Source organism: Sinohyriopsis cumingii, chromosome 5 (genome assembly GCF_028554795.1).
Source record: "Sinohyriopsis cumingii isolate HCF-2022 chromosome 5, ASM2855479v2, whole genome shotgun sequence".
Classification (NCBI taxonomy): domain Eukaryota; kingdom Metazoa; phylum Mollusca; class Bivalvia; order Unionida; family Unionidae; genus Sinohyriopsis; species Sinohyriopsis cumingii.
The window spans coordinates 84,571,154-84,598,812 of record NC_142965.1 but is presented as its reverse complement, the minus strand read 5'-3'; the positions used below and the strand labels follow the sequence as shown (position 1 = coordinate 84,598,812).

Here is a 27,659-nt window from a genome sequence, read left to right as displayed (position 1 = left end):
ACAGTGCTGTATTATGGAGGGTCTTATATCTAGAGAGAGCTGTATAAAAAGGGTTATGTAGTAAGGAATTCTGTAAAGATAAGGGTCTTTAAGTGAGGGAGTGCTGAATAATGAAGGGTCATATAGTAAGGAAATGCATTATAAATGACCTTATAGTGATGGATTTATGTTTAACAAAGTGTGTTATAATGTGGAAGAGCAGTACATTGAAGAATTTTATCATGAAGTAGTGTGGTATATTATAAAAATCATAATATACCACATCATAGTGTGGCATATTATAGAAATCGTAATATACCACATCATAGTGTGGTATATTATAGAAATTATAATATACCACATCATAGTGTGGCATATTATAGAAATCATAATATACCACATCATAGTGTGGCATATTATAGAAATTATAATATAACACATCATAGTGTGGCATATTACAGAAATCATAATATACCACATCATAGTGTGGCATATTATAGAAATCATAATATACCACATCATAGTGTGGCATATTATAGAAATCATAATATACCACATCATAGTGTGGCATATTATAGAAATCATAATATACCACATCATAGTGTGGCATATTATAGAAATCATAATATACCACATCATAGTGTGGTATTTTATATAAATAATTTTCATATAGCTGTTAATTTTGTGTGGCTGCCTGATTGTTAGCAATGACATGTAACACTTCAAGTAATTGTATCTAGCTGATAATTGATAATTGACTTAATTTCAAATAAAGTGGGTATTGTAGTTTGATATTTTAACGAAGGGGTTCCAAAGGTAACTGTTAATGAACTCAGTTCATTAAACTTCATTCAGCTACTACAGGGGTGCACAGCATGTGGTCCGTGGACTGCATGCAGCCTGCAGAAACATGTTGTGTGGCTCCCAGCCCATATCCTTACTTTATGCAAGTGCACTGATGCTTTGATTAAGAAATAAAATATACTCAGTGTGACACACTTAGTTTCAAACAAGGTGATTCTAGTCCATGTAAATGTTGTGCACCCCCCAGAACTAGTGTAAACTGTTGAATGATCAGTGAGCTGGACATGTGACAGAGAAGTTACATGTGCACTCATAGCAGGTGTTGGATTCATTTTTCATATTGGGTTGTTCTTTCAGAGGAAGCTGGCTTTTTCAAATCATTGGGTTGGCAGTTAGCATGTAAATTAATAATTTATACAATATTTGGGGTGAACTTGTGCCAACCTTCCAGGCGCTGACAGTCATAACCTGTATAAGAGACATGCTTTTCAGATGACTATTTATTTAAATTTATATTTTCAACAGTTAAAGATTATTTTACGATATAAAAAAGTCAACCCCAAACTTGATGTTTTCAGACAGACCCAATTCAGGTGGGAGATTTACATCAGATGATCTGTTAAATAAGAAAAATCTCTATCCATGGATTGGTGAGGCATCTTAATTTTAAGCATCCATGACCAACCCATGTCATTAAAATGTCCAGCATCATACCATTGTGCCTGATGCTAACCTCTTCCCATTGCACAGAGTGATGTTTGTACATAGACTGGAATAGGAGTGTTATATTAAGTTATAGGATGCTCTACTTGCAAAACCTTTGCTTTATTATTCTCTCCTTGTGGTCTTCTTACCATTTGCAATGCATTATTTCTCCCATGATAGGCCCACATAGTCAACGCTGTAAATCTGATAGTGTGAAGGATGGTCTCATTATTGTACACGGTTTTCTTAAATAAAAAATTGACATAATGCATGGATTGGGCTTATTGTCAAGCAAGTGCTTGTTATAGAATAGGGTATGTACTCTATAAGCTTATCCCTACATTTTTGTACATTTAATTTCAGAATACTGTCCAGTAATAATGCCTTATCTGCTGCTTTAAAGCTGTGTTCATTACGTTGGCCTACTGGGGTTTATCATAGAACCAATAATGTATGTTTTGTCTTACAGTTCACCCAAGAAATTCAGAGATGCATCAAATTGGAAATTTGCAATTTGGCCAGTCTCAAGCCTTTGAATAAACATTTCAACATTATGTGCCATTCTAGCAGACAAGTCAAGACAAGCTGCAAACAACATAGACCCAGATATGCTATTTATATGCTGTACTAGCAGATCAGGGTCTATATTGGTTGTTCTACTGATGATGCCTAACAAACTGTATACACCTAGATCTGTGGTTGCATTGTGCAGTGGTAAGCCTGGGTCTGTGCCATATGCAGTTTGACTTGCAAGCTTGTATGTATGGTATATTTTATTTTGAAATGCTGTTTATTGATTCTTGAGCTTGTTTTTTATATTAAATCTTTTTTATGTTTGGATTCCATTATTTCTTTGTATGTTGTCACCTTGATAGCAAAAGCAAGGAAGAGGTTTAATTTTAACATATCAGCAAAATGTTTAAAATGAACCTTCAGTGATTAAAGTCTGTTCTTAGCTTTGCTTTTGTAAGCAAGACAAAGCATCATGTCGAAGACCAGTTGAAGAGGGAATAATAAAGTCATTTGTGTGAAGTATCGTTATTCAGATCAGTTTATTAGTGGAATCGACTTCTTCACTTTGTTTTGTGCTGTATGTTTTGTGTATGTGGATCCCTTGAATCTGATACGTGGTGATGGTATGAATTATTCAACTAAATTATTACTTGTCTGATCTAGAAAAACATTTGATTAAAGAGTTTAAACCAAGACTTTTAGGTGTTTCATTGGCTTCATTATGAGATTATTTAAAGCGAATGTTTGTCTTATTTCAAGATTTGTAATGCGTTAATCCAGGTTCTGTTTGATTCTGTTATGCTGTATAACTTAACCCTACAGCCTAGATGTAGACATCAAATAGTTGTGTTTAGCACACTTCAGTATTTTTCTTTGATCTGTGAAGAATGCAAGACTGGGATGATTCATGAGGGTCATTCTGGTCAGCTACAGAGGTTTTTTATGTCCTTTTATACCATAGTTTTGCTGCTGCTGACTAGGGCTAAACTCACAGGCAAGATGAGGTGAAAAGAATTTAGAGGTTCCTGGTTTTTTTTGCATATGCTTAGCAGAGTATAAGCATTCAGTCTTCCTGCCATCCCCTTTTCCACTTTTCACCCCATGTATATATAATCTGCAAGCTATTTGCATTTTGTGTTTTGTGTTACTTTTGTTGCATTAATTGAAATCTAGGACTATTGCATCATTTAGGGACTAACTTGAATGCAAGTTTCACAATTGTATTTTTACTCCTGTTACTGATATCTTATGTGTTGAAAAGTTGTCATTATTGTCATATGTTTGATTTATGGTGATTATCTCTAATTTTGTAAAATTTATTTTTCTGTGTGGGTGTCAATTAAATATGCATTTTTCAGTTCCTACAAAAGGTGTTTATGGTTCTCTGTTGATTTAAAGTCATGTCATGAGTTGATGAAGAATGAGTGCAGTATGTACCATCAGACAGTCAATAAAAATGGGGTTAAATTTCTATCATGAAAGCAGTTGTTTTGTGATTGATTTATTATTGTGTAATGGCATAGCAACAAATAAAAGGCTACATTGTGCCAAATAGTAAAGTATATGCCCATGTGGATGATAAAGCCTGGTAGGGAATGGTTAGAATAAGCAATTTCTGGTTGCTGGTGTGGCACACTAACCTTGGAACCACTGCAACTCAAGTCTTGAGAGAATTCAGGAGTGTAAATTTTGTTGACATTTGGATCATGTTATCCAAGACATTAATAGAAATGAAGTTAAAAGTGAAGTAGACATTTTCCAGCTCTGGCAGATATAGTTAAAAATGCTTTTCTTTAAGCTGAGTGTGGTAACAATATAGTTATCATCCAGAAACTTTATCTTATATCAGCTTTTGCTCACTTTTGAGCCTCTCTTTTATCAAGAGGACAAATCTGGCATTGCTAAATACACCCTGTTGTTTTTAATTAATTATTGAATATTATATTCCATAGATTCTTCACACACACCCCACATTCAAACAGTTTTCAAAAAATTAGCCCTGTAAATCATACAGCTCTTGAGTTTGAGCTGGAGATTTTGTTTCAACCAGTCACAAATTACATTAATTTTGAAAGGTTGTTTCTGATTGGCTGATAATGGAAACTCAATTTCAGAGGGATGCTTATAGTTTTTTATAATCTCCAGGCCAGATCTGCCAGTACTGAATGATATGCAGTTTGTTCTACTCCTGATACCATACACCGGTGTATACTAAGATGATCTGGTGCATTATGTGATGGATGATGAACGCTGTTAGCATGGTGTTGGCATTTTATTATTTTTTTTGACACAACAACACCTCTAAGATTATATCATGTGGAAGCAAATAAAATGCCTAGCTTGAGGAAAACTCCACTAAGACCAGTCAGGCTAATCTAATGGTAGGGATTCAACCCACACCCATCTATCAGGAGTCCAATACCTTAACCACTGAGCCATTGTGGGTTCTTTTTCTCATTTGGGTACATGTTATACATAGATAAATATCGCAATTTTGAGAAATAAACGTGATTATAACTATGCCTTCAAATTGTAATATTGTAGTGAATTACTGGGGTGTGTAGCTGTGTTGCAGTGGTTCTGACAGTTTTGTGCATGTTTGAGCATATTGTTATGAATGCATTATTAGAGTGCATTGTTTGAGTACATTGTTAGAGGTCTTGCAGTGTGTACCATATTCATCTTGACACCTTGAAAATGATCATTTGGGTAATTAAATCTCATCATGATGATCACACACCATCAGTGTCAAAACAGTGTTCCCATCAGGCAAGTGTACATATCAGAAGAGTTAGCTCCCTTTGTGGTGTGCTTTCCACTTTAAATGCTCATTTTCTCTCCCACTATGGTTGTGCCCAATAGAACACATTTAAGATGTTTTTGAGATTGATTCAACACAACAGTTAATTGGTAATGTTACAGCAGCCAAACATGGTGGTAGATTCCAAGAAAATTGCGATTTCCTTCCCATATATTTAGCAGCTTATTTTTGCTTCCCTGCCATAGGGCGTGTTGGGATCAAGACAGCAGCAGCTTTCCTCCGACAGGGCTTGCTAGGATTGGGATATGTGCTCTTTTAAATGGATCATATTTGTGTGCATTGGATGAAAATACAGTGTATGAATTTTAAGCCACATTAGGATATTTTGATGAATACTGTATTTGGTGGATGTTATGGTTTTGTGGTTAATTTCATCCCTAGGTAGCGTATATACTTGTTTATGAATCCATTCTGACTGCACAGAACATAGACATGGATATACTATTGCATAACTTGTCTGCAGATCAGAGTCTGTGTTGATTGTTCTGCTGACTGCCCCTAAGAAACGTTATACAGCTAAATCTGCTAGTCTCTTATGAATGGCAGACCTGCATCTGAGTAGTTTTGCAGTTGGACTTGACTCATAAGTTAATGTATATGGTATGATCTTTGTGAGAAACCTATGTATTAATGTAAATAGCTTAAAATTTTTCCAGACTGTAGTATTGTAAAACATCAGTTTATTATCTTAGGGACTAATATAATGATTCTTAGATACTCAATCTGTTCTTATAACTATATCAGTTATCTGCACAAAGTCAGCATCTCCCAATAGGTCCAAATAATCAACCATTTTTTGTATTCTAGTTTGCATCTTTTCTCCTTTATGAAGTGAAGTCATACTCATACATGCCACAAAACCACTGAGTACAGGGAGTTGGTGTCAGAGCTTGATTCTAGCACAAAATGATTTTGATAATGCAGTACAGAAATTACCTATTAATTCATTTAAGATAGGTTTGAAATACAAGGGTTGAATCTGCCTGACTGATCACAGCTTGTCAGGGTGAAATTATTTATTCATCCACTTTTTTATCAGTTCTATCCAGCCATCATCCATTCACTCATGTACCTTATTATCTGCTAGTCAGTTGTTAACAAGATAATATTCCCTTGCTATAATGCTTGCGGGTTTATTGGAATCCATAATAATATGTACATTATAAGAAGGGCAACAGTATATTGAGGGTCTTTATAGTGAGGTGCCAGTATTGATGTAGTAATGGTGTACATTTTAGACATTTTCACTTAAGGATGTAGTAATGTTGTACATTTTAAGTTTAAATGTAATAATGTACATTTTTAGACATTTTCAGTTTTGATGTAATAATGTTGTACATTTTTAGACATTTTCACATAAGGATGTAGTAATGTTGTACATTTTCAGTTTTGATGTAATAATGTTGTACATTTTTAGACATTTTCAGATATTAGCTATGAACAGTTATCAGAAAGTTTGGAACAGTTTTCTGTTGATCAGATTTAAGTCAGATAGAGAATATCTACTCTAAAATTCCAGATCTATGAATCAGTGACTGAATATTTTCTGTTTTGATAAAGCATGATATTCAAAACTCATTTAAATTGGCACTGGTGTAGTCTTTTGTTTTCACTATATACATTGCTTATAAATATTTCTTTTTAAATTTTGCTTTGATTTTTGGTTACTGTTATCAATTTAAATTCTCTGTTTCGCTTTTTCAACACTTTTTATTTATTCACAGAGTAAGATGAATCATTTTTACAAGAAATTATATCACATGATAATTGTTTTGTCAGGTCGAATTCTTGAGAACAGTCCTGCAGAGCGCTGTGGAATGTTACATGTAGGAGATCGAATTCTAGCTGTTAACGGAGTGGACATTTCACACCTCCATCATGAAGATATTGTCAATATCATCAAAGAATCTGGTTATTCAGTCACACTCACTATTGGACCGCCTCAAGGTAAATTTAAAAAGTTTAAAAATGGCAGTCTAGTCATTATTTCAAACTAAAACTTTTCAAAGGAAGCATTAGAGGTGAACTTGTTGGCTGAATGGACCCATTGGATCTTTTTGCAAAATTTTGTTCAGTTATCTCAACTTAACGAGTTGGGTGAAAATAGCAGCATGATATAGATCAAATTAATGAGACGCTAGTCTATATGAAGCTCATTATCGGTCATGTATACAGTACTCTTAGCTAGCAGATGGATATAGAATAGGCCCGATGCAACCTCCTGTGTGTCAAAAGTAGTGACTAACAGAGGTAGACTTCTTGCCTAGGGACTTGTCCCATCATGATCTTCTTTCTGGCTGGGAAGATCTTAGACTTTTGAAACAAGTGCAGTTTATGTAACAAAGGTTTTTAAAAAAACTAAACTTAAGGATTTTAACCACTTTTGCCTTTTTTATTATCCCTTTACTTATTCAGTACTATGTAAATACATATCCATTTTAAAATCAGAATTTTTTAATTTACATATTTTACAAAAGTTTTAAAACAATGGTTAAAATTGGGTGGATCGAATGTCACATAGTGTGATTGGTTACTAGAGAGAGTAGCATCCCTTTCCTGAGTACATGTATATGCATTTTGTTGGATCTAATCAGTGGAAACAGAATAGCTCCTGATCTGTTAAAGCATTATGGCAGATCTGGGTCTTTGCAGTTGGCAGTTGGATGCAACTTGTGTGAAAGTATAGATGGTTGTTCCTTTTCTGGAGTGTATGATGGGTAACTCTGATGCATCAATATTACATAATTTACAGAGTAAATAAGGCACCAGTCAGAGTCAATTATTGCTTTGTTACCTTTTTACTCTTCTACTTATGTTACATTCAGTTCACCCAGTTGTGGTAGACAAAGCTTTTCCCAGAGTGGACCCAGAATAACATCAGCAAGACTGTAGGAATATTTTCAGAGTAAATTAAAATGGATTGATGCTGCTGATTTAACATATGTAAATACAGAATCTTATCAGCATCCACCCTATATGCAGACATTTTTACGTTAACTTTGGTGACCTTTTTTTTTTTAAAAAATTCATATGTTCAGTTTTTTTAATTTTTTTAGTTCTACTAGTCATAGACCTGAAGAGCTTATGGGATGGTCTGTTATCTGTCCTCCATCTGTCATCCCTTGTCTGTCATCTGTTAGCACAAGTTTGTAATTGCTGTTCCTCTTAAACTACATAGAGGATGGCCATAACAATTTACACCCACGTTCATCCCATGGTCTAGTTGGTACTTGATGAAAGTGGTGCCAATCTGAAGTCCAGTATGGCCACTTTTGCAGCCATCTTGAAAATCTTATCACAACTTCTCCTAAACACAAAGTTATACTGACATGACATTTTCACCAGAAGACTTCTTATAACGTCCATTTGGTCTTAATTGCTGTTCCTCTTAAACTACATAGAGGATGGCCATAACAATTTACACCCATGTTCATCCCATGGTCTAGTTGGTACTTGAAGAAAGTGGTGCCAATCTGAAGTCCAGTATGGCCACTTTTGCAACCATCTTGAAAATCTTATCACGACTCCTCCTAAACACAAAGTTATACTGACATGGCATTTTCACCAGAAGACTTCTTATAACGTCCAGTTGGTCTTAATTGCTGTTCCTCTTAAACTACATAGAGGATGGCAATAACAATTTACACCCACATTCATCCCATGGTCTAGTTGGTACTTGATGAAAGTGGTGCCAATCTGAAGTCCAGTATGGCCACTTTTGCAGCCATCTTGAAAATCTTATCACGACTCCTCCTAAACACAAAGTTATACTGACATGGCATTTTCACCAGAAGACTTCTTATAACGTCCAGTTGGTCTTAAATGAGAATGGATAGTCATATCAACATACAGTTTTCACTAAAGACATCCTATGATGTCTAGTTGGTCCCAAATGAAAATGGTGCCAATATGATGTCCAATATGGCTGTGACTGCAACGAATTTGAATATCTTGTTATTGCTACTCCGCCTGAATGGATGGTCTTATTGACATGGATTTATCACTGAAAGACTTCTGATGTCTAGTGAGTCCTGAATGAATATGATGCTGAGCTGGGATCTAATATGGCCACAACAGCAGCCAGCTCGAAAATCTTGTTAACAGTATATCTGCTACATGGACAGATATGTCATCGAGTTTTCAGTAAGTGTCAATCTGAAGTCTTGAAATTATCCTGGACAGAGAGTTATATTGTCATTAGGTTCTCACTAAAAGACTTCATGTGATGTCCAGTTGATGGCCATCATGACGTGGAGTTTTCACCAAACAGCCTTTGTCCTCATTGAAAATGGTACTAATCTGACTTGCAATATGTCTACCACAGCTGCTGATTTGAAAATCTTGTTATTAAAGAAGAATAATATCGGAGATAGTTTCAACATTCATCAGTTACAAGGAACAAATTATCTTATCTTGAATTCCTGGATAATGCTTTCATCCAGTAGAACGTTAGTCCCTTCATTTTACTCTTCTTCAGTTTTTCAACATTTATTAATTTGGATCTGATTTAATGTGGCATTTATCAGTACCCAGGTACCTATAAGGTTTAATGTGGCATTTATCAGTACCCAAGTACCTATAAGGTTTAATGTGGCATTTATCAGTAACCAGGTACCTATACGGTTTAATGTGGCATTTATCAGTACCCAAGTACCTATAAGATTTAATTTGGCATTTATCAGTACCCAAATACCTATAAGGTTTAATGTGGCATTTATCAGTACCCAAGAACCTATAAGGTTTAATGTAGCATTTATCAGTACCCAAGTACCTGTAAGGTTTAATGTGGCATTTATCAGCACCCAAGTACCTATAAGGTTTAATGTGGCATTTATCAGTACCCAGGTACCTATACAGTTTAATGTGGCATTTATCAGTACCCAAGCACCTATAAGGTTTAATGTAGCATTTATCAGTACCCAAGAACCTATAAGGTTTAATGTGGTATTTATCAGTATCCAAGTACCTATAAGGTTTTAATATGGCATTTATCAGTACCCAAGTACCTATAAGGTGTAATGTGGCATTTATCAGTACCTAAGTACCTATAAGGTTTAATGTAGCATTTATCAGTACCCAAGTACCTATAAGGTTTAATGTGGCATTTATCAGTACCCAGGTACCTATACGGTTTAATGTGGCATTTATCATACCCAAGTACCTATAAGGTTTAATGTGGCATTTATCAGTACCCATGTACCTATAAGGTTTTAATATGGCATTTATCAGTACCCAAGTAGCTATAAGGTTTAATGTGGCAGTTTGTGACCAACTTGCAAAAATTCAAAATTAAAACAAATTGAAAATTACTTGTATTTGAAATTTCCATTTTGGAAATGTAGTCTGATCTGATTTTATCCACAATAATTTACAAATTAGGACCAGACCTTAATAATGTACGCTGTCTTTTCAGATGATACATCAAGTAATACATCAGCATCACAGAGGGTAAGTTGGCATTTTTTGTTTGTTTCATAAGAATTTATTATGCCCCTGCTACAACTATCAAGGAGGCATATCATGTTACCAATGGCTGTAATCCTCGTCTTGATAAATTTTGTTTCCACACAATAATTTTGAAAGACTCAATGGATCAAAATTGGTGGTTAATTTCCAAGGTACAAAGAGTTGCATCCCCTACCTGATTCTTTTGTTAGCTTTGATTAGCCTGCATTGTACAAGAACAGTTATTCACTTAACTGTTCATGCACTTTGTTGTCTCCATTAATGATTAAAGACCACATGAAATTGAAATTTTGTTTATGCAATACATTGTAGGAAGGCATTTTATTTATATTTTTATCAACTTTTAGATAGCAGGTTTTCTCCAGTCCCACTTGCTTGTCATTTTGTTTTGTATATTGAGTAGTCTCAACTGTGTAATGGCAGCTGGCAAATAAGAAGATAATTTGTAATGATTTGTAGTGAAGATATAAACGTGATAATATCCAATAATAATAACCTTCTAACCAAAAGCTTTAAAAGAATTGGCAGGACAGTGGCATGTGTGATTCCTCAGTTGTTAGCAACTTTTAAGTACTGAAGCTGTTTTAATATTCCATTGAAAGGTGTTAGAGTTTGGTTATTAAATTACATGAAATTTGTGGGATGGGCACATCTTTGTTGGCAGAATTTCTTGACCGCCTTGTTAATTTGATATCAGTAAAAGGATGGATTATCATTGGACATTGATTTCTTGCACAAGTATATGTCTTATGTTTGGTGAATTTTGGAATGGGTTTCCTGTCCAAGAAATATGACATATGAAAACTTGCTGAAAGTTGCGAATGTAAGTGATGAGTTTATCACGATGAAGTTAGTTTTCATTTTCTAATGTTAATCATGTATGAATTCTTTTAGAGTTCCCAGGGATCCATGGTGAATGCCACTGCCTACCCAGCCTTGAATGATGTAGATGCCAGAAGATTTGATAGGCCTGATGTGCCATTCCTTACCTCTGATAGGTAAGTGGTCATATACAGTAAACACTTGACATATAGCTAGGCCTAATGTAGTGAAAATCACAAGTAATGAGTTTGTTTTTATTCCCATTCTACCTGGAAGATCATGTCTATTTAATTTTTTTTTTGTTTGGAGATTAGATTTTTGATTGTCCTGTTCCCAGACTTTCTTATAGAGACAAAATAACTGTACTGAACCACATTTAAATGTGATATATGGATGGCTGTGGTGCCATTGTTTTAATCTTTGTGCAGTCTTTTACAAGCATGAATATTTTTTCATTTTTTGAAAATTCAGGTAAAATTGATTTTTATAATTAAAAAAAAACAAAACATTTATGCTACTACTGCTCTTTTTGTAACATTTCCTGTATTTTCTGTTTCAAGTGTTGTTTTTTGTTTGCTTGCAGGCTACATTATCTGCCACCAATACCACCACCAAAAGATATTAATCGAAATAGACTTCCATCAAATCCCCAGGTATGAACGGAGATGAAAATCAAGGGGAGAGAACTCTCTCAAAAGTTGAAGCTTCAGAAATTATTGTCTCCATGATTTGGCACATTTCCTTAAAGATTTATCTCCTTTTGAGTGAAGTCATTTTCGTTCCAACAGTATATCATTTATACATTCTGGCCATGGGAATATTATATCTCTGGAGAGTGTGTGTGTCTGTGCACATGAATGCATGTAAAAGTGTATGTGTGCACATGAATGCATGTAAAACTGTTAAACTAAATCTGTTACATAGATTTGCAGGATGATGCGAGATCTTGTCAAGAAAATTTATCATCCGGTTACTTGCCAAAAGTGTAAAGAACAAATTGTATAGGGGAGGGGTGCAAGGGGACTTAGGAGCTCTCATTAGACCATCAGAGAGAAGCATACAATGTCATCCTTCCCCTTCCATTTGTGAAAAAGGTGGAATATTCTGAAATAAGAATAATTAGTTAAAGAGAGAAAGATTGGGGGGGGGGCCCCGAGTGGCCGAGTGGTCTAAAGCGCTCTTCGTTACGGATCACTGCCATCTCACCTCTGTCTGCGGTGGTTCGAGTCTAAGATTCAGCCAATGTGGGTATGTGAGAAAGCTTGCCAGTAGCTTCTCGTGGGTCGGTGGTTCTTTCCGTGGTTTTCTCTGGTTCTTCCTCCACCATTAATACTGGCCGCCATGTATAGCCTATCATGTGCTGCAAAATGGCATTAAACCCAACAACAACAACAACAACAAAGATTGGGCTTGAAAAAAAAGTATTAAAGAAATTATTTTTTTTCTTTCTGTCAGAACTATTGACATTAAAATCAAAATTATGTGATAAGCAGATTCTTAATGGGTAATTATTTAATATTATAAATTTATGAAGCTTGAATAATGTTCAGTATTTGCTCTCGAAGGCTCACAAAAGCCTGACAGTATTCAGCTCATTTCATAAGTTTAATATGAAATCATTACCAATTTGAGATCCTTATTATCATGCGATGCACAGTCTTTAACAACCCCATTTGTATCCAAGCAATTAATTAAGGGTGGAAGTTTGTTAATTGAACAGTTGATTATTGATAATTTAAATTGTGTCTGTAAAATTGATTATTTATATTGACAAAGCCATTTGTTTTTGGGCAACATATTGAACAGCCCAATCATAGCTCAACAGTTAACAGTGGAAGTTTTATATTTGATTGATAATTACTGTAAGTACAGAATGAAATTTAAATTTTTAATGAATAATAATAATGTGGGCAAATGGCGATGGTAGAACAGTGGTGTTTCACAATGCAGGGTTCATCATGTGACATCACATTGAGTTGATTCACAGAAACTGCGGAAGTTGTATTTGGCTTAGGGGAATTTTGACATGTACATTTAAACTTAAATATCTGGCTAGCCATTAATTGCACAAAGTTAAAATTCTCAGATCTTACATAAACTATCATAATATCTTAATATTTTAGAGGTAAGTGATATGGGGGTCTGAGGTCTATCAGTAAGGTATAAATAAACAATACAGACCTATATATGCAATGAAATGACCAGTTTATAATCTAATTTGAGGTAACTTCCTTTCATATTATCCTTGCATCTACTTTCATAGCATTTTATCCTTGCACTTACTTTCATAACCAATTCAAAATGTAATCCCTACATTTTATTGTTTCACCTTCATAATCATGGTGAGAAAAAGGTTTCACTTTTCAGACAGCGTTAGTATCAATCTTTATATTAAAGTGTATTGTTCAGTTTTTGTAAGTCAGATGCATAAAATTAAATCAGTGCATTGACACAAATGTGACATTTATTTCAGCAGAACATTGCTTGTCTGTTAAGTCTTCCAGAAGACATTAATATTTTTCATATTAATGTCTTCATTCTTTGTTTTTTTTTTCTTAAGATACCTGAAGAGGGAGAGGTGTACTCAGTGGAGTTGCAAAGAGGTGCACGAGGATTTGGTTTCTCCATTCGTGGGGGGCAGGAGTTCAACAATATGCCACTTTTTGTGTTGAGGATAGCTGAGGGTGGAGCAGCTGATTTGGATGGAAGACTTAGGGTAAGACGAGTTCAGACTGACGGGCATGGTTGTTATCGGCCACTGTTAAGACAGCCATTCTTCCATTCCAATGGATTTTTTGTACTTGCTTTCTTGTCCTTCTATTTAATCATTTATGTTTAAAAGGGTGAAATTGAGTTGGCATGGTACCATTGCCTTGTTTGTTTGTTTCTCAAGACTGTTTTAGCCATCTCTAATCAAAGTGCCTACACCAGTGAAATTTTAACATTATGTACAGATCAGATTTTTCACTTTGTATGATACCCCACCCCCATGACAATGGCAGGGACATACTGTAACCCTTGTCATTCAGTCTGTCACTTATTGGTTAAGTTTTGCACTAAGGGTTGTTTCAGGCATTCTTTAAGGGTTTCAGTGTTCTGTGTTTTTTATGCTTAAATTAGGGCAATACCAGGAGCTTTTTTAAATTTACACATCAGCAGGGATGGTTTAGTCAATACCATGGTTAGCCATGCATGGAGTTTACCCAGATACAACAGCATCAACACTAGTATGCTGTGGCATAATGTGCCACTAGATCAGGGTTGATGCTGCTCAGATACAATCATAAATTAGCTGATCCTCTTCTGCCAGAGTATCGTGCAGCGCAGATCTAGGTCTACACTGTTAACTATTGAGTGTACACAGAACACGGGTAAATATGATAACCTATGCAGTAGGTGATAGTACACCAGTCAGGATTTGCTTTGGCAAATGGTTATGGCATTGGACTTGTGATCAAAGAATGAGGGTTTGATTCAAAGGATCAGCCCAGATCAGCTACCATGGTGTGTCAATGATCAAGGCAAATTTGCAAGCTTTAGCATTACAAGGTTTTAGTAACAAAGTCTTGAAAGAAACTTTTTCATGTGACAGTTAACATATGAATTATTGTTTATAGGTTGGTGACCAACTGCTGGAAATCAACAACTACACGACAGGCAACATGACCCACTCTGAAGCCATTGATATAATTCAGAATGGAGGACCAACTGTAAAACTTCTAGTCAGACGCACTGGAAAACCACCTCCAAGTATTGGTAAATAATGCCAGCCAACTGTTCAGATTTTCAGCTCACATTCAACATTGAATTTAACATTCTGATTTATATATTTTTTATTATATGTGAAAATGATATGTAGTTAATGACTTCAAAACAGTAGAAAATTTTGGTTTTGTAAATACATTTTAGAAGAAATAAGAAGCTGTAATACTTCTAAATATCTTACTGAGCATTCTAGGGTATGATTGTCATAGCACATTAATAATTTTCCTCAACTGTTTGTTATAAGTGCAGATGGTGCCCATATTCTTAAGTTTTTTTGATATAACTTGAAGGTATTGCTAAAATGACTGTCCCAGTCTTGACATAACTGAATGAAAGTTGAGACTTCCATTTTTTAAGCCTAATAGGTTCATACTTATGTTAAAACTGGTGTAAAGGCAGTATTTGTATCTAATTAAGAAAAAATGAAATTCTTCCAGTAGTTGACATGTCTTCTTGTAAAAAAAAAAATGTTTTAATGGTGATGATGACTTAGAAACATGCAGATAAATTTCTTATTTCATATATGTCTTTTTAGAACCAAGCCATCCTCAAGGTGGAAGATTTCAATCCGCCCAAATGGCCAATGGTCCGATAGGGCAGAGCTCCCCTTATCTTGGACGGAGAAATATGGATCGACCAGGGGATCAGTTTTATACATACCAGGGATCAAGGAACAATCCTAACTATTGATCTGTTAAATTGAGACTCAGTTGAACTGAGGAGGAATCATACTCTAGTCTTTTGCATCTCTGTTTTTGCCTGTCTGACTCATTTTGACAGTTTATTTTTGAGGTGAAGCTGACACAAAATATTAGCTTTCATGTTGTGAGTGTCCATTGGAAAGAGCTGCATTCATATCAGAATGGAATTTCTGTTTTGTTATGCGCAGTTCTGTAAAATGCGGAGATCACAAATAGTTATGTGAATGTAACAGCCTTCCAAGGATATGCATTGTGGTCAGTGTCCACGAAAATGACGTGGAATTTTCCAATTCCTATGCAGAAATATACTGTACAGATGTATTGTCTATTCCAGGAAAGTAACTGGTGGAGTTCATATTCAGAAAACTGTTTCCATTTTGTGAGGTGCTTTTTGAGCTTGTTGATTTTCAAAACCAGTAAATTTTATTTGAAAGAATCTCCTGTCGATCAAACATTTTTTAGTTCAAGTGATAAACAACATTGAAATAATTTTAACAATTGATGTTCACCCATCTTACAAATAGTGATAAAATTGATGATTTTTATATTTTTAAGTTGTGCCATGTAGATTTGGGAGTTTTTATTATTTTCTGCTTTCATGGATTTTCATAAAATGCTAACTTGGAAAACAAATCAGTGTATTCTGTCAATTCACAACTGCCTAATTTGACACTGGTGACTTTTATTTTCTGTTTGTCGATTCGAAAATAGAAGGTAATACCACAGCTTAACTTTTTGGGTGGCCTGCACTTGTGGTGCTGAATAGAGCTGTCTGTTTTGGGGCTAAAAGGCCAGAGGTCACGATCACTAGCTGAAATAAGAAAATTGGTTTCCACTCAGTGACATTAGTTCTACATCACAGATCTGGCCCAAGCTTTATGGATGGCTATTCACTTAGGAAGAAATGTCAATTTTGGAGTCAGAAGGCAAATATCAAGGTTACATTGACTGAAAAAAGAAATATGGAATCTGTACAAAAGTTCAGTTATCTATATAGAGGACAGTGAACCATGGGTCAGATATATAATGTGCCATTCACAGTACTATTGTTTGCAAAATTCAAATTTGGCAACCTGTAGGCCAACTTCTGAACAGTATTTTTCATGCGCAGATTGTTACTGTATATATACTTGCTTATAAGTTGTCAAACTGCAAACAACACAGACCCTGATCTGCCATAGCAATATGCACCTGCAGATCAGGGTCTGTTGTTTGTTCTACTGATTACTCCAGACAAACTGCACAGGCCCAGATTTTCTGACACATTATGCGATGGCAGATCTGGGCCTGTGCAGTTTGCATTTGGGCTCATCTTATAAGAGAGTATATAGGGCACATGATGTCATTCAGATTGCATTTTGGAAACCAATTTTTTGTATATGTGAAGTCACATCATGATTTCCCACAAGGTGTAATCAGAATACGTTTAGTTTAATGTAACCTGTGTATTGTCATGGAACATCCCTGTACATTCTGCTGAACAAGCACAATTTGCCATTTGATGATTAGAATCTTGCGTATAGGTTTATTTCATGCAAAAATATGAAGTGTATTGAATAAGTTGAAATGTTTTGCTCATCAGGGATTACAAAACAGAAATTGTTCTTTTTTCAGTAAATTTCATAGGAAATGAGCATGTACGGAAGATTCTCTATTTGACATGAAATATAAGCACAGAACAGCTTCTAAAACATAAAGCTCCAAGGAACCAAATGTTGGGTTGGAGTGTTCTATAATTTTCTGTTTTCTAAGGAAGAAGAGAAGAATTTTCTTGACAGTGGGACTGGGTAGATATGAGTCTCTGCTTGTGAGTCATGTGAATGATTAGTGCTCAAGTTATCATAGTTTTACTGCATATAAAATCATGTAGCTTAGTCTAGGTGACACAGCTTTCAACAAATAAACATCTTCATGAAACATATAAACCGTTTAAGGAGACTGACTGCCATTTTGGTTGAACAATATGATCAAAGAGTTAGACCATTGCCATTTGATATTACAATCATCTTTCATGTTTTTCATCAATGCAAAAAGTGCAAGTACACATTGGTTTCTGTCATCATTTTAGAAGACTAGTTATAGATGTAGAATTTTAGTAACAGGTGGAAAAGTTTTCTGTGATACATTTTAATAGATACTTTTCCATTTGTCGGTTGTTAAAAAATAAGTAGATTTTGAGAGACACATAACTTAAGTATAAAACATCTGTTGGATGCTATGCAGGTTGAATTAATATGGCAGGTTGTCAGACATTCATGTTTGCCATTGTCAATATTGTTAGAGTACACATAACTTAAGTATAAAACATCTGTTGGATGCTATGCAGGTTGAATTAATATGGCAGGTTGTCAGACATTCATGTTTGCCATTGTCAATATTGTTAGAGTACACATAACTTAAGTATAAAACATCTGTTGGATGCTATGCAGGTTGAATTAATATGGCAGGTTGTCAGACATTCATGTTTGCCATTGTCAATATTGTTAGAGTACACATAACTTAAGTATAAAACATCTGTTGGATGCTATGCAGGTTGAATTAATAATATGGCAGGTTGTCAGACATTCATGTTTGCCATTGTCAATATTGTTAGAGTACACACGCTGTTGCAAACACTGGAGATGAAGAATGCATAAGGCATCACAGGCTTTATAAATTTTGTTTGAAAATTTACTTGCCCACAGGCAAGTGTATCCAGAGTTTTATTATGCTCATTTTAATTTCTACTTAATTTCCAAAGAATATTACAGTTATTATTAGATATCCTTTCTCATGAGGGCTTATCTGCATATGGAGAGTTGCTGACTTTAACGAAATTAACTTGCTTCATGTGACAGGCATTAGAAATTTGTATGGCCAGCATAACATGCCCTAAGATAACTGTGCGTGTAGTAGACTCTAATTTGCTGGCACTGAATGTGTTACTAGATCTTAGTCTATACTGTTTGCAGTTGTGTGCTTATAGTTGCACACAAGAAAAGTAGTAGATTCAGTAGATGCAAAGTGATTCCTCACTTTAATACTGTTATGGGAGTCATCAAAGTGTACTGTCTTATGGGCAAGGCTACCTTGTACTAGGGTAAATCATATGGAAAATGGAATAGAACCAGTCAAATTTGATCAGTGACCATACACGTCTTATATGGGACACTATGCTATACTGGGGTGCTTTATAGCATGGGAGCACTGTAATATTTTATCTTTCTGCTTCATTGAGCACATTTATGCCAGTATCTTACAAAAATATTGTCTGATTTTTAGAAGAAAGTTATATAGAGAGATATTTTGAACATATTTAGTATTTTAATTGCATGTCAGAAGAAGAAAAAATGTTGTACTTGCATGATAGACATCCTCAGTGATTGATGTATATTTTTTAGTTGCCAGTGAAATATTTTGAGTATAGAAGAAATCCTATAAAGATCCCTGTTCTAATTATTTGTCTAGCACAAGTTTAATGTATGCAAATCTATTAAAAAATGTATGCTTATCTCTAGCACTTGACTAAAGAAATCAAAGTTAAAACATTTTCTGGCTAATTTAATAATATACTTTGTCATTAAGATGAAATTCATAATGTATGGGCTAGAAATGAATTTATGGATGAGGCATTTTTGTTTTATCAGTGCAGATCAAAAGATCATTTGTTTCAGAACTCCGTTTTTAATGATTGGTTATTTTACTCCCTGGTTTGGCACTTAATAGGTTTTTAAAATTTGAATTTGAATAGAGTGTTTTGAGAATGTCATTTAGTACAGCTTGCAGTGGCCGACTTAAGCATTAAAATATTTATGGTTTATTTGAGATTGTGTGAAACATTTTAGCAATTAAGACCAGCTCTTGGTGTGCTCAGTTATGTGACTTTATTCTCACTATTACTGACTGCTGTTATTTCAAACATGCCAAGAAAGTCTGGAACTTGACCATTTGCATTGTATAATTAAACTATTTGGCTTGAATTAAGTTGATTCAGAATTTTCAGGATCTTTACATTAAATTCCTATACTAGGATACTGAATTTCCATAAGGTAATAAAATAATAAATCTTGTCTGATTTTGGTATAATGAACTTGAGCTTGAATTTCATGCTTAAAAAGTTTCTAGAATGCATGACCGGGTGGGAATACACCTTTTCATGATATTTTCTTGAGTTTACCTCAGAATGACAAAATTATTGTTATATTTTCAAAGAGAATACATGTAAAACTTTAAATACAATTTTTAAAAGTTGTAATTTTCCCCCTTATCTTAAAGGACTGGGAGACAATTTCACCATGATTTTTCTTATATAAGTTATTGATTTCTGACAACTTTTGGGCACTGCTAATTAAATGGTATTTAATCCTGTCTTCTTTTATCCCTGATAAATTTTAATGTTGTGGAGTCTGAAAATATATTATGACATTGGGGTATTCAGACATTGAATCATTTGCACGTTTACATGCACAGATCGAAACATTGAGAACAAAATATGGTCCTATAATTTCATTTCTACTCAAAAATTTTATATTATTTTAAAATACATCAGTACTCTTAATCATTTTAACCATATATCAACATTTATATACTTGTATTATCATTTTGTAATAAGATTAAAGGGATGTCTGTATAACAGAAATCATTTTGAATTTTATTCATTGAGATAACAGATTGTGTTATAAGATTGATCGCTGTGAAGTTGTAACATGGAAAATATGTCTTTGTATTTATTTTACAGCCTGTGTGATATTGCTGTGTTTTATTGTTCTTTCATGGCTCATTATAACAGTAACATTCTCACTGCATAATAATTCTTTTCTGACTTTTAATCCATCATTATTTTAGTTTATGAAAGTTCTTCTACTTCTATTCAGTTCAGGAAAGCTTCTCTTGAAAATATAGTGTTGAAGATTTCATTTATGCAAGACTGGATACAGCTCTTTATATTTGACATGCAGAATTTATGATAGACTTTGACTTAACTCTGAAATTTCAGATTTCTGAAATCTCTTAAAATTGGCTTTTCTCTCCATATGTGTTAAATTTCAATGACTTGGAGGTACCCAGTGTGTGGCCTCTTACTTACCATTTGATTTTGTAGTACAGGTTTAATTTTTGCATTGAATGAGAAATGAATTTGAGCAGGGGAAACACTGCATTTAAATATTGCTATAAACACACTCATGTATTCTTCACCAGTCCAGATGATGAAGAATACACTGTTTTGTATAGAGAGAATTTGTTTGGTGCCAAGAATGGAATGCTGTACAAAATATTTCTCACTCATTGTTTTCGACTGAGTTATTTCTCATTATTTTCGACCAAGTATAACTCGATTGCAAAAAGTAAATTGTGCCTATTAACAAATGAAAACATGTTAAAGGTCTGAATTATTTATAAGTATCAACCTGTCATAGATTTTCTTATACGCAATCACATTTTTTATGTTATATATTTAAAATTCTAGCGTTAGTGAAGCCATTTTGGTTGTGTAAAAATACTGACATCATTTTATTTTCGTCTCCAATTTCCACATAGGTTGTGTTTTATATGCTAACTTTTTTCATGCATCTCAGTCCTAAGAAACATTTTGTGGCTGCGATTTGGCCAGATATTTTTGTGCAATCAGCATTTCTCAGATTCATTTTCATCTTTTTAAAAAAATATTTGATCAGATTTGTAAAAAGAAAGTCTATAGTCTTTTAACCATGTCTTCTGTTAGAACATTTTAGCTGATTGCATATCTTAGTGGAGAAACTCGCAAGATATTACCAAAAACAGTGGTTAGAAAATTGGTCCAAAATTTCAGGACCTTTGTTTCTTAGCTGTTGGATGTAAGCTGTGAATACTGCCATTATTTAAAAATTAGTTAAGGCTAGTGAACATGTTCATATTGTTGGGTACAGATTTAAAAGAATGGAAATTTAAGGGTTGTTTTCTTAGTTTTGGTGATTATTTTTCCATTTATCACTGGATTTTTTTTCTTCACATAATGTGAGGGATACGATGTATGAAAAATGCACTGTATGCTGCTAATATTAAATGTGTAATATCACGTACTGTTCTCAGACATTGTCATATAAATCTGATGCCTAGTGCCCAAGGTCATCCAAATGTACATCAGAGTTGGACTATCAGAGGATTGCACACTTAATTAAAAAAAATTTTGGTTTTTATCATGTAATAATTTTTTTTTATAATTCTGTATGAATTAATTAAGCCCAGATTATTTTAAACTTTTTGTTGCCATGTCACAGAAGATAATAATTATTCAATTTTTGTTGCATAGATTTCATTTTCAGAAAACTCTGGTGCAAGATGCTCTGCTTCTGATACCTAAAGAAAATGTGCTGTCATTTGTAGAAATTATTAGCTGAATTTTGACAAGGAGATAATTTGATAATGAAATTTAGGACAACAATGTTAACAGACTTGTATTCTAAAACACGTTTTCAGGAAATGAATGTCTTTTCCTAAAAACTATTTAACTGGCTAGATCTTTTTTTATTTTATTTGAGTATTAATATACATTTCATGTATATTCACCATTTACATGTACTTTGTACGTCTTTACCAGCACCAAATTTGAGAAAGAAACATCCTGAATATAAAATCTATCCCTTGACCCACAAATTGATTTGAATTAATAAAGCTTACTGGGAAATTTCAACAATTAATGTCAGCAAGTTTATGTGGTGGATAATTTTAAAGGTCTAATTTTGAATTTTCAGCAAGGTCTTGATTTTAAAGGCCAACTTAGGCATTTTCAGCAGTGTTTACACAGTTGTTGATTTAAAGGCCTACTTTGAGATTTTCAGTGATGTTTTTACCAATATTGTACACTGACCATGTGTTGATTTTGCAGGGAACAACAGGTTAAATGCCAGGATGTATTGTTAATGCAGAGGCAGTGTAAGATCTCAACATCATGATGAATCTGTTGTAAGAGGTTACCCTATAGTATAGTACCACATAGACTCACAAGTCGAGTCCATCTGCAAACAACAGACTCAGATCTCCAAGTGTATTATGTAATAGCATATCAGGGTTGATGTTGTTTGTAGTTTGATTCAACCTGTACATGAATATATACAGCACTTACTGCATGTACTTTCTTACAAGACGAGACAAACCGGAAACTGCACAGACCAAGATCAGCAATCACATAATGTGCTGGCAGATCTGGATTTGTGCAGTTTGTTAGGAGTAATCAGTAGAACAAACAACAGAGACCCTGATTGGCAAGTGCATTATGCTACGGTATATCAGAATCATTATTACTCTTTGCAGTTTGACTTGACTTTAAGCGAGACTTTATGGTACAATAGCAAAGCATAATAGCAAGATACTGGTAGATGTAGATTAAATTTGAAAATGTTACGATGTTCACTCTGTTGAAAATTTCTTGGTAACAGGATGAATCCTGTACACAAAGCTCATTTATTTTATGAAAGAAAAGCCAAAATGCTGTGCACTTTTCAGGCAGTACACCGATTTTGGTCTTTGATCAGAAAATTGTGTACAACTATTTTTTCCTTTACTGAGAATGTTCTTAAAGTATGCCGTATTGTACTGTTGCTGCTAATATCATATCTAACTTAAAGATCAAACCTTAGGGCTAACTTATTCTTACTCAGATAAAAGTTAACTTTTGTGCTGCATGAGATTTTAATACTGAAATATTTTTTGAAAAATGTACGTTTACTTTTAATCGATACATATTTTGTATTAAACCAAATCATTCTGGAATTTCGTGACAAAATGGAATTCTTAAATTTTGTACAGTACTTTTTCTTCTGTTGTCTACAATAAACCAATGAAATCAATGCAAATGGCTCAATAAACCAGTTTAACAGACATCAGTTCAGTAATGATTGTTTTGTGTCTGTTATTGCTTTCAAGTTTTTTTTTTTGTTTTTAGTCGTCTAATTGGTGCAATCGGTGTAATCTTGTACAAGTTTTGAAAAGTATGAAATTTTAGAGCTTGTATGTTATTTGGCCTAATCCTATGCATTTTATGCAGGAATTAGTCAATACATTAGCATAGATTTTGCAACACAGTTGTGACATTTTCTTTTTAAACATGACCATTACATGTACAAATACAAAGATAACTGGAAAATACACTGTGATAGATTTTATTCACTAGAACCACCACCTAGCATATTGGTATTTAAATGGTTATGTCCTTAATTTCCATGTGATAGAAAAATGACTGGGTCAGTATTTTTTTTGTTTGTTATTTTTTTGTTTTTATCCTCTTGCCAACTTGCTTCTTTGACTGATATTAATAACCAAACTCGTATTGCAATGAAGGACAGTCATATTTAGTGACTAAAATTTTTGTTTGCATTGCACTCTCAGTAGAAAGCTTGGCATATATTTTTGGTTATCTCCCTTTTCATCAAGGCACATCTTACAGGCATGAGATATGCTGTTTAGAAGGACAACAGTTTTAATTCTTGGGTTATAGCATTGTATAGATAGGTTGTAACGGAAACTTGATTTGTTGAATAACCCTCCTGTAGATGGTCTATACCAGCTGTTGCAGACCTGCCAACTCTTATGATTTTGCTTTAAGTCTTACAAAAATTACCCTTAAAATGCAGACTTACAGCATACAAGCAAAAACTACAGAAAAATGATAGTTGCCAGATAATCTGTTCATCCGTGTTTGATATGGATCTGGGTTTGATATTAGGATTAGTGAAATAAGTCAGGGAACCAAATTAATTTTACAGCAGCACCCCAGATGCTTTAAACTGCACCTAATTGTTCATGCAAAGTGTCTGCATAATAAAACTATTGATTATAAAAAAAAATTTAAAATGGGGTCCAGAAAGCAATGCATGTTTAAGACAAAAGGGAAAAAAAGCTTCTAACAAAGTGCTAAAAATTAACACAGAAGAATAAAAAGGAGTATTCTGATTCTTGTGAATAGAAGCTGAAAAGGACACAATTACGTTTATTGGACATCATATGCCAATTTGAGTGTATCTCGTGGCGGGAGATATGATTGCCGTCTTCATGTGAAATGGAAAAAGAATTTCCAAGAATTATGTCAAGTTGAGAGATAGCAACCAGTCATTGAGTTGCATAGGGTTTGGAACTAAAGTTTGTGGAACTGTACTAGAGGTAAATAAAGTCTGCGTGTAGTTGACAAACATTTCAGTTGAACATAATGTTCATCATCGCTGCATCAAACTTTTAATTACGTTTTCCAGGTTTACAATAGTAATTGATATTTTGTTACACCTTACTGAAAACTGGTCAATCTTACGGAAAATAATCAACTGCCTTACTGAAACGCACTCATCAGGGTTTGCAGTTCTGCTGTTGAATGGAAATAGATGATTTTTCCTCGTTTTTTTTAAATCTGCAGGATTTGTTGTACTTGTAAGCAAAAACTAAATCCGCTAAAGTAAGGTAAAACGTTTGTATATGGAACTAATAAAATAACACAGAATCAAGAATAAGTAACAGTTGTGAGGTTACTTATCTTGTGCAGTAAAGACCATCTACTTGTGTCACATATGGCCAGTTTTTATGGCTTGTTTTGTTTCACACGCACTTGTCATCCATTAAGTGAATGTTTACTCAGACTGCAAGTAATTATGTGGTAAAGAGGTTCATTTTTTTTAAATTTTTTTTTCTGTATTGAAAGTTTTTTTTGTCCCTAGTGTTTATTTAAATTTTATTCCAATCATGCTGGACAGCAGTGATTCCCCAAAATGAAATTAAACATATGCAAGATTTAAAAAATGGAGATAAGGGAGTAAGGTCTGAATTGTGATAATTCATGTATATAGCATGGCACAATGTTTACTATACATCTGGAGTGAGATTTACTTGAAGGATTTCATTATTTCAGTCTCAACCAATTAAATTCTTTGAATCGGTTCCCTTACATATAGAGCATTGAAATTATTCCGTTTCAGTTTTTAACCACAAAAAAGAGGTCCTTTAGTCCTCAGAAAAGTATATAAATTTTGCATTTAGTTTATATATATATATATATATATATATATATATATATATTCATTCATTTAACTGTATGTAACACTTAGTGCCATTCCTGTCTTTTTAATTGCCTCAGTTGCTAAGTTATCTCCAGCTAAGATGTCACTAAAAAAAAGTCGGTCAAATCCATTTGGATTATCTCTGATCCTGTAGTAAAATACGTGTAATTACCAGATATCACTTTTGTTATTGTAACTTAGCTACAAAATTATCCAGTCAATATTTCAACTACAATGCTTAAAATTAGAGTTTTATAATTACCACAAGACAATCTGTGTACATATCTTTAGGGATATAATACAGCACAAAATGTGTTTTTAAGAATAAAAATAGGCATTAAGTCTGACACCACATCAGTATCTCATTATCACCTTGGAGATTAATATTCATATTAGGATTTTTTCTTGTTGATACAGAAAATGTAAAATTTGGGAGCAAAAAAATTACCAGTAGAATGATTAATTTAAAGTACAATAAAGTCAGTGAGAAAAAGATGTTAACTTTTTTATTGAAATTATCATAATAAGCACTCATTGTGTGATTTTTATGTTCTCAGAGACTTATTTATCTTTCATTTGTAAATTATTCACCTAATACTACCTTATATTTAATTTATAAATGCATCTTTAACGAATGGTATACTTTTATAAATTGGCCTCAACTTAAGAAGTTCTAGGGAAAGACTGATATTGATCAGCCATATTAGCAGCTACACTAGAATTATTCATGCATTAGATGAGGTTGTTGTATTATGTTCATCATCAATATTTCGGATGCAAAATGATTTGATATCTTTGTCTCGGTAAGAGTCGAGATGTTCAGCTAGTATATATGTATCCATCATAGTGATTGTTGTTCTTCTGTGTGCATCAGAATCGTGTCATGTTTCACTGTACAGATGTGTGTCAGAATCATGTCATGTTTCACTGTACATCTGTGTGTTGTTCATCTGTGTGTGTCAGAATCATGTCGTGTTTCACTGTACAGCTGTGTGTCAGAATCATGTCATGTTTCACTGTACAGCGGTGTGTTGTTCATCTGTGTCAGAATCATGTCATGTTTCACTGTACAGCTGCTGTAAATAGACTGCATATAGTTCAGAGTGACTTAAAATAATTTTTGTATTGTACAGAAATAAAGGATATATATTACAGTAAATTTTAAATCTTGCTTTCTTTTATTATCTTTGTTAGAATTACATATTTGCATGAATCCTGACAATTACTGTTACTGAAAGTTACAGGTGATGTTTTAAGTCAGTACCATTTTAGTTGTGGTGTGATGATGAATTAAAATCAAAGATTGGTCAGAAAAGTGGAACAACTGAGCATTCAGTGACAATTTTACATAAATATATATATGACAGTCTTCTGCTTTAAAGGACCCTTTATCCATATTCTCCCTATGTCTACAATTTTTATTTGTAACTTCTTTTTAAAAATTTTTTTTGAAAACCCAGTTTCATCCAAACTTAGATAGCACCCAGGAATGAAGGACTTTTAAGTTTTTACAAATGATGCTGATCTGCCATCAAATATGGCTACCTATACTAAAATTAGAAAAAAACATTAACTCATGTCATTGCAAAACCTGCTCAGCTGAATTAGGGTAAATTTAACAGGGGGTGGGGGCATCCTTGAATGAAGGGATTTCATTTTGTAAAGATTATGCAGATTCACTACAAAATGCCCACCATTACTAAAATAATAATCAATGACAAAATGCCCACCATTACTAAATTAAAAATCACTGACAAAATGCCCACAGTTACTAAAATAATAATCAGACAAAACGCCCACTGTTACTAAAATAATAACCCCTGACAAAATGCCCACCGTTACTAAAATAATAATCCCTGACAAAATGCCCACAGTTACTAAAATAATAATCAGACAAAACGCCCCCCATTACTAAAATAATAATCACTGACAAAATGTCCACCATTATTAAAATAATAATCATAGACAAAATGCCCACCGTTACTAAAATAATCACTGACAAAAGCTGGGTTAGTTTTCAATTATGTACTATTTAACTCTTATCTTTAATGGAATAGGTATTTTTGATGCTTTTCATGACACAGA

General features: G+C 33.8%; 1 protein-coding gene across 1 annotated transcript in view; it reads left to right on the top strand.

The window, feature by feature from the left end:
- The window catches only part of LOC149799650 (membrane-associated guanylate kinase, WW and PDZ domain-containing protein 1-like), a 209,479-nt gene extending 182,746 nt beyond the window's left edge, over positions 1 to 26,733 (top strand). The window contains exons 18-24 of the mRNA XM_089958995.1: positions 6,602 to 6,769; positions 10,236 to 10,270; positions 11,183 to 11,286; positions 11,694 to 11,763; positions 13,671 to 13,826; positions 14,728 to 14,866; positions 15,411 to 26,733. Coding sequence (XP_089815121.1) covers positions 6,602 to 6,769; positions 10,236 to 10,270; positions 11,183 to 11,286; positions 11,694 to 11,763; positions 13,671 to 13,826; positions 14,728 to 14,866; positions 15,411 to 15,565 — 827 coding nt within the window. The 3' untranslated portion in view covers positions 15,566 to 26,733. The remainder of the gene's footprint in view (positions 1 to 6,601; positions 6,770 to 10,235; positions 10,271 to 11,182; positions 11,287 to 11,693; positions 11,764 to 13,670; positions 13,827 to 14,727; positions 14,867 to 15,410) is intronic.
- Positions 26,734 to 27,659: the final 926 nt, after the last annotated feature.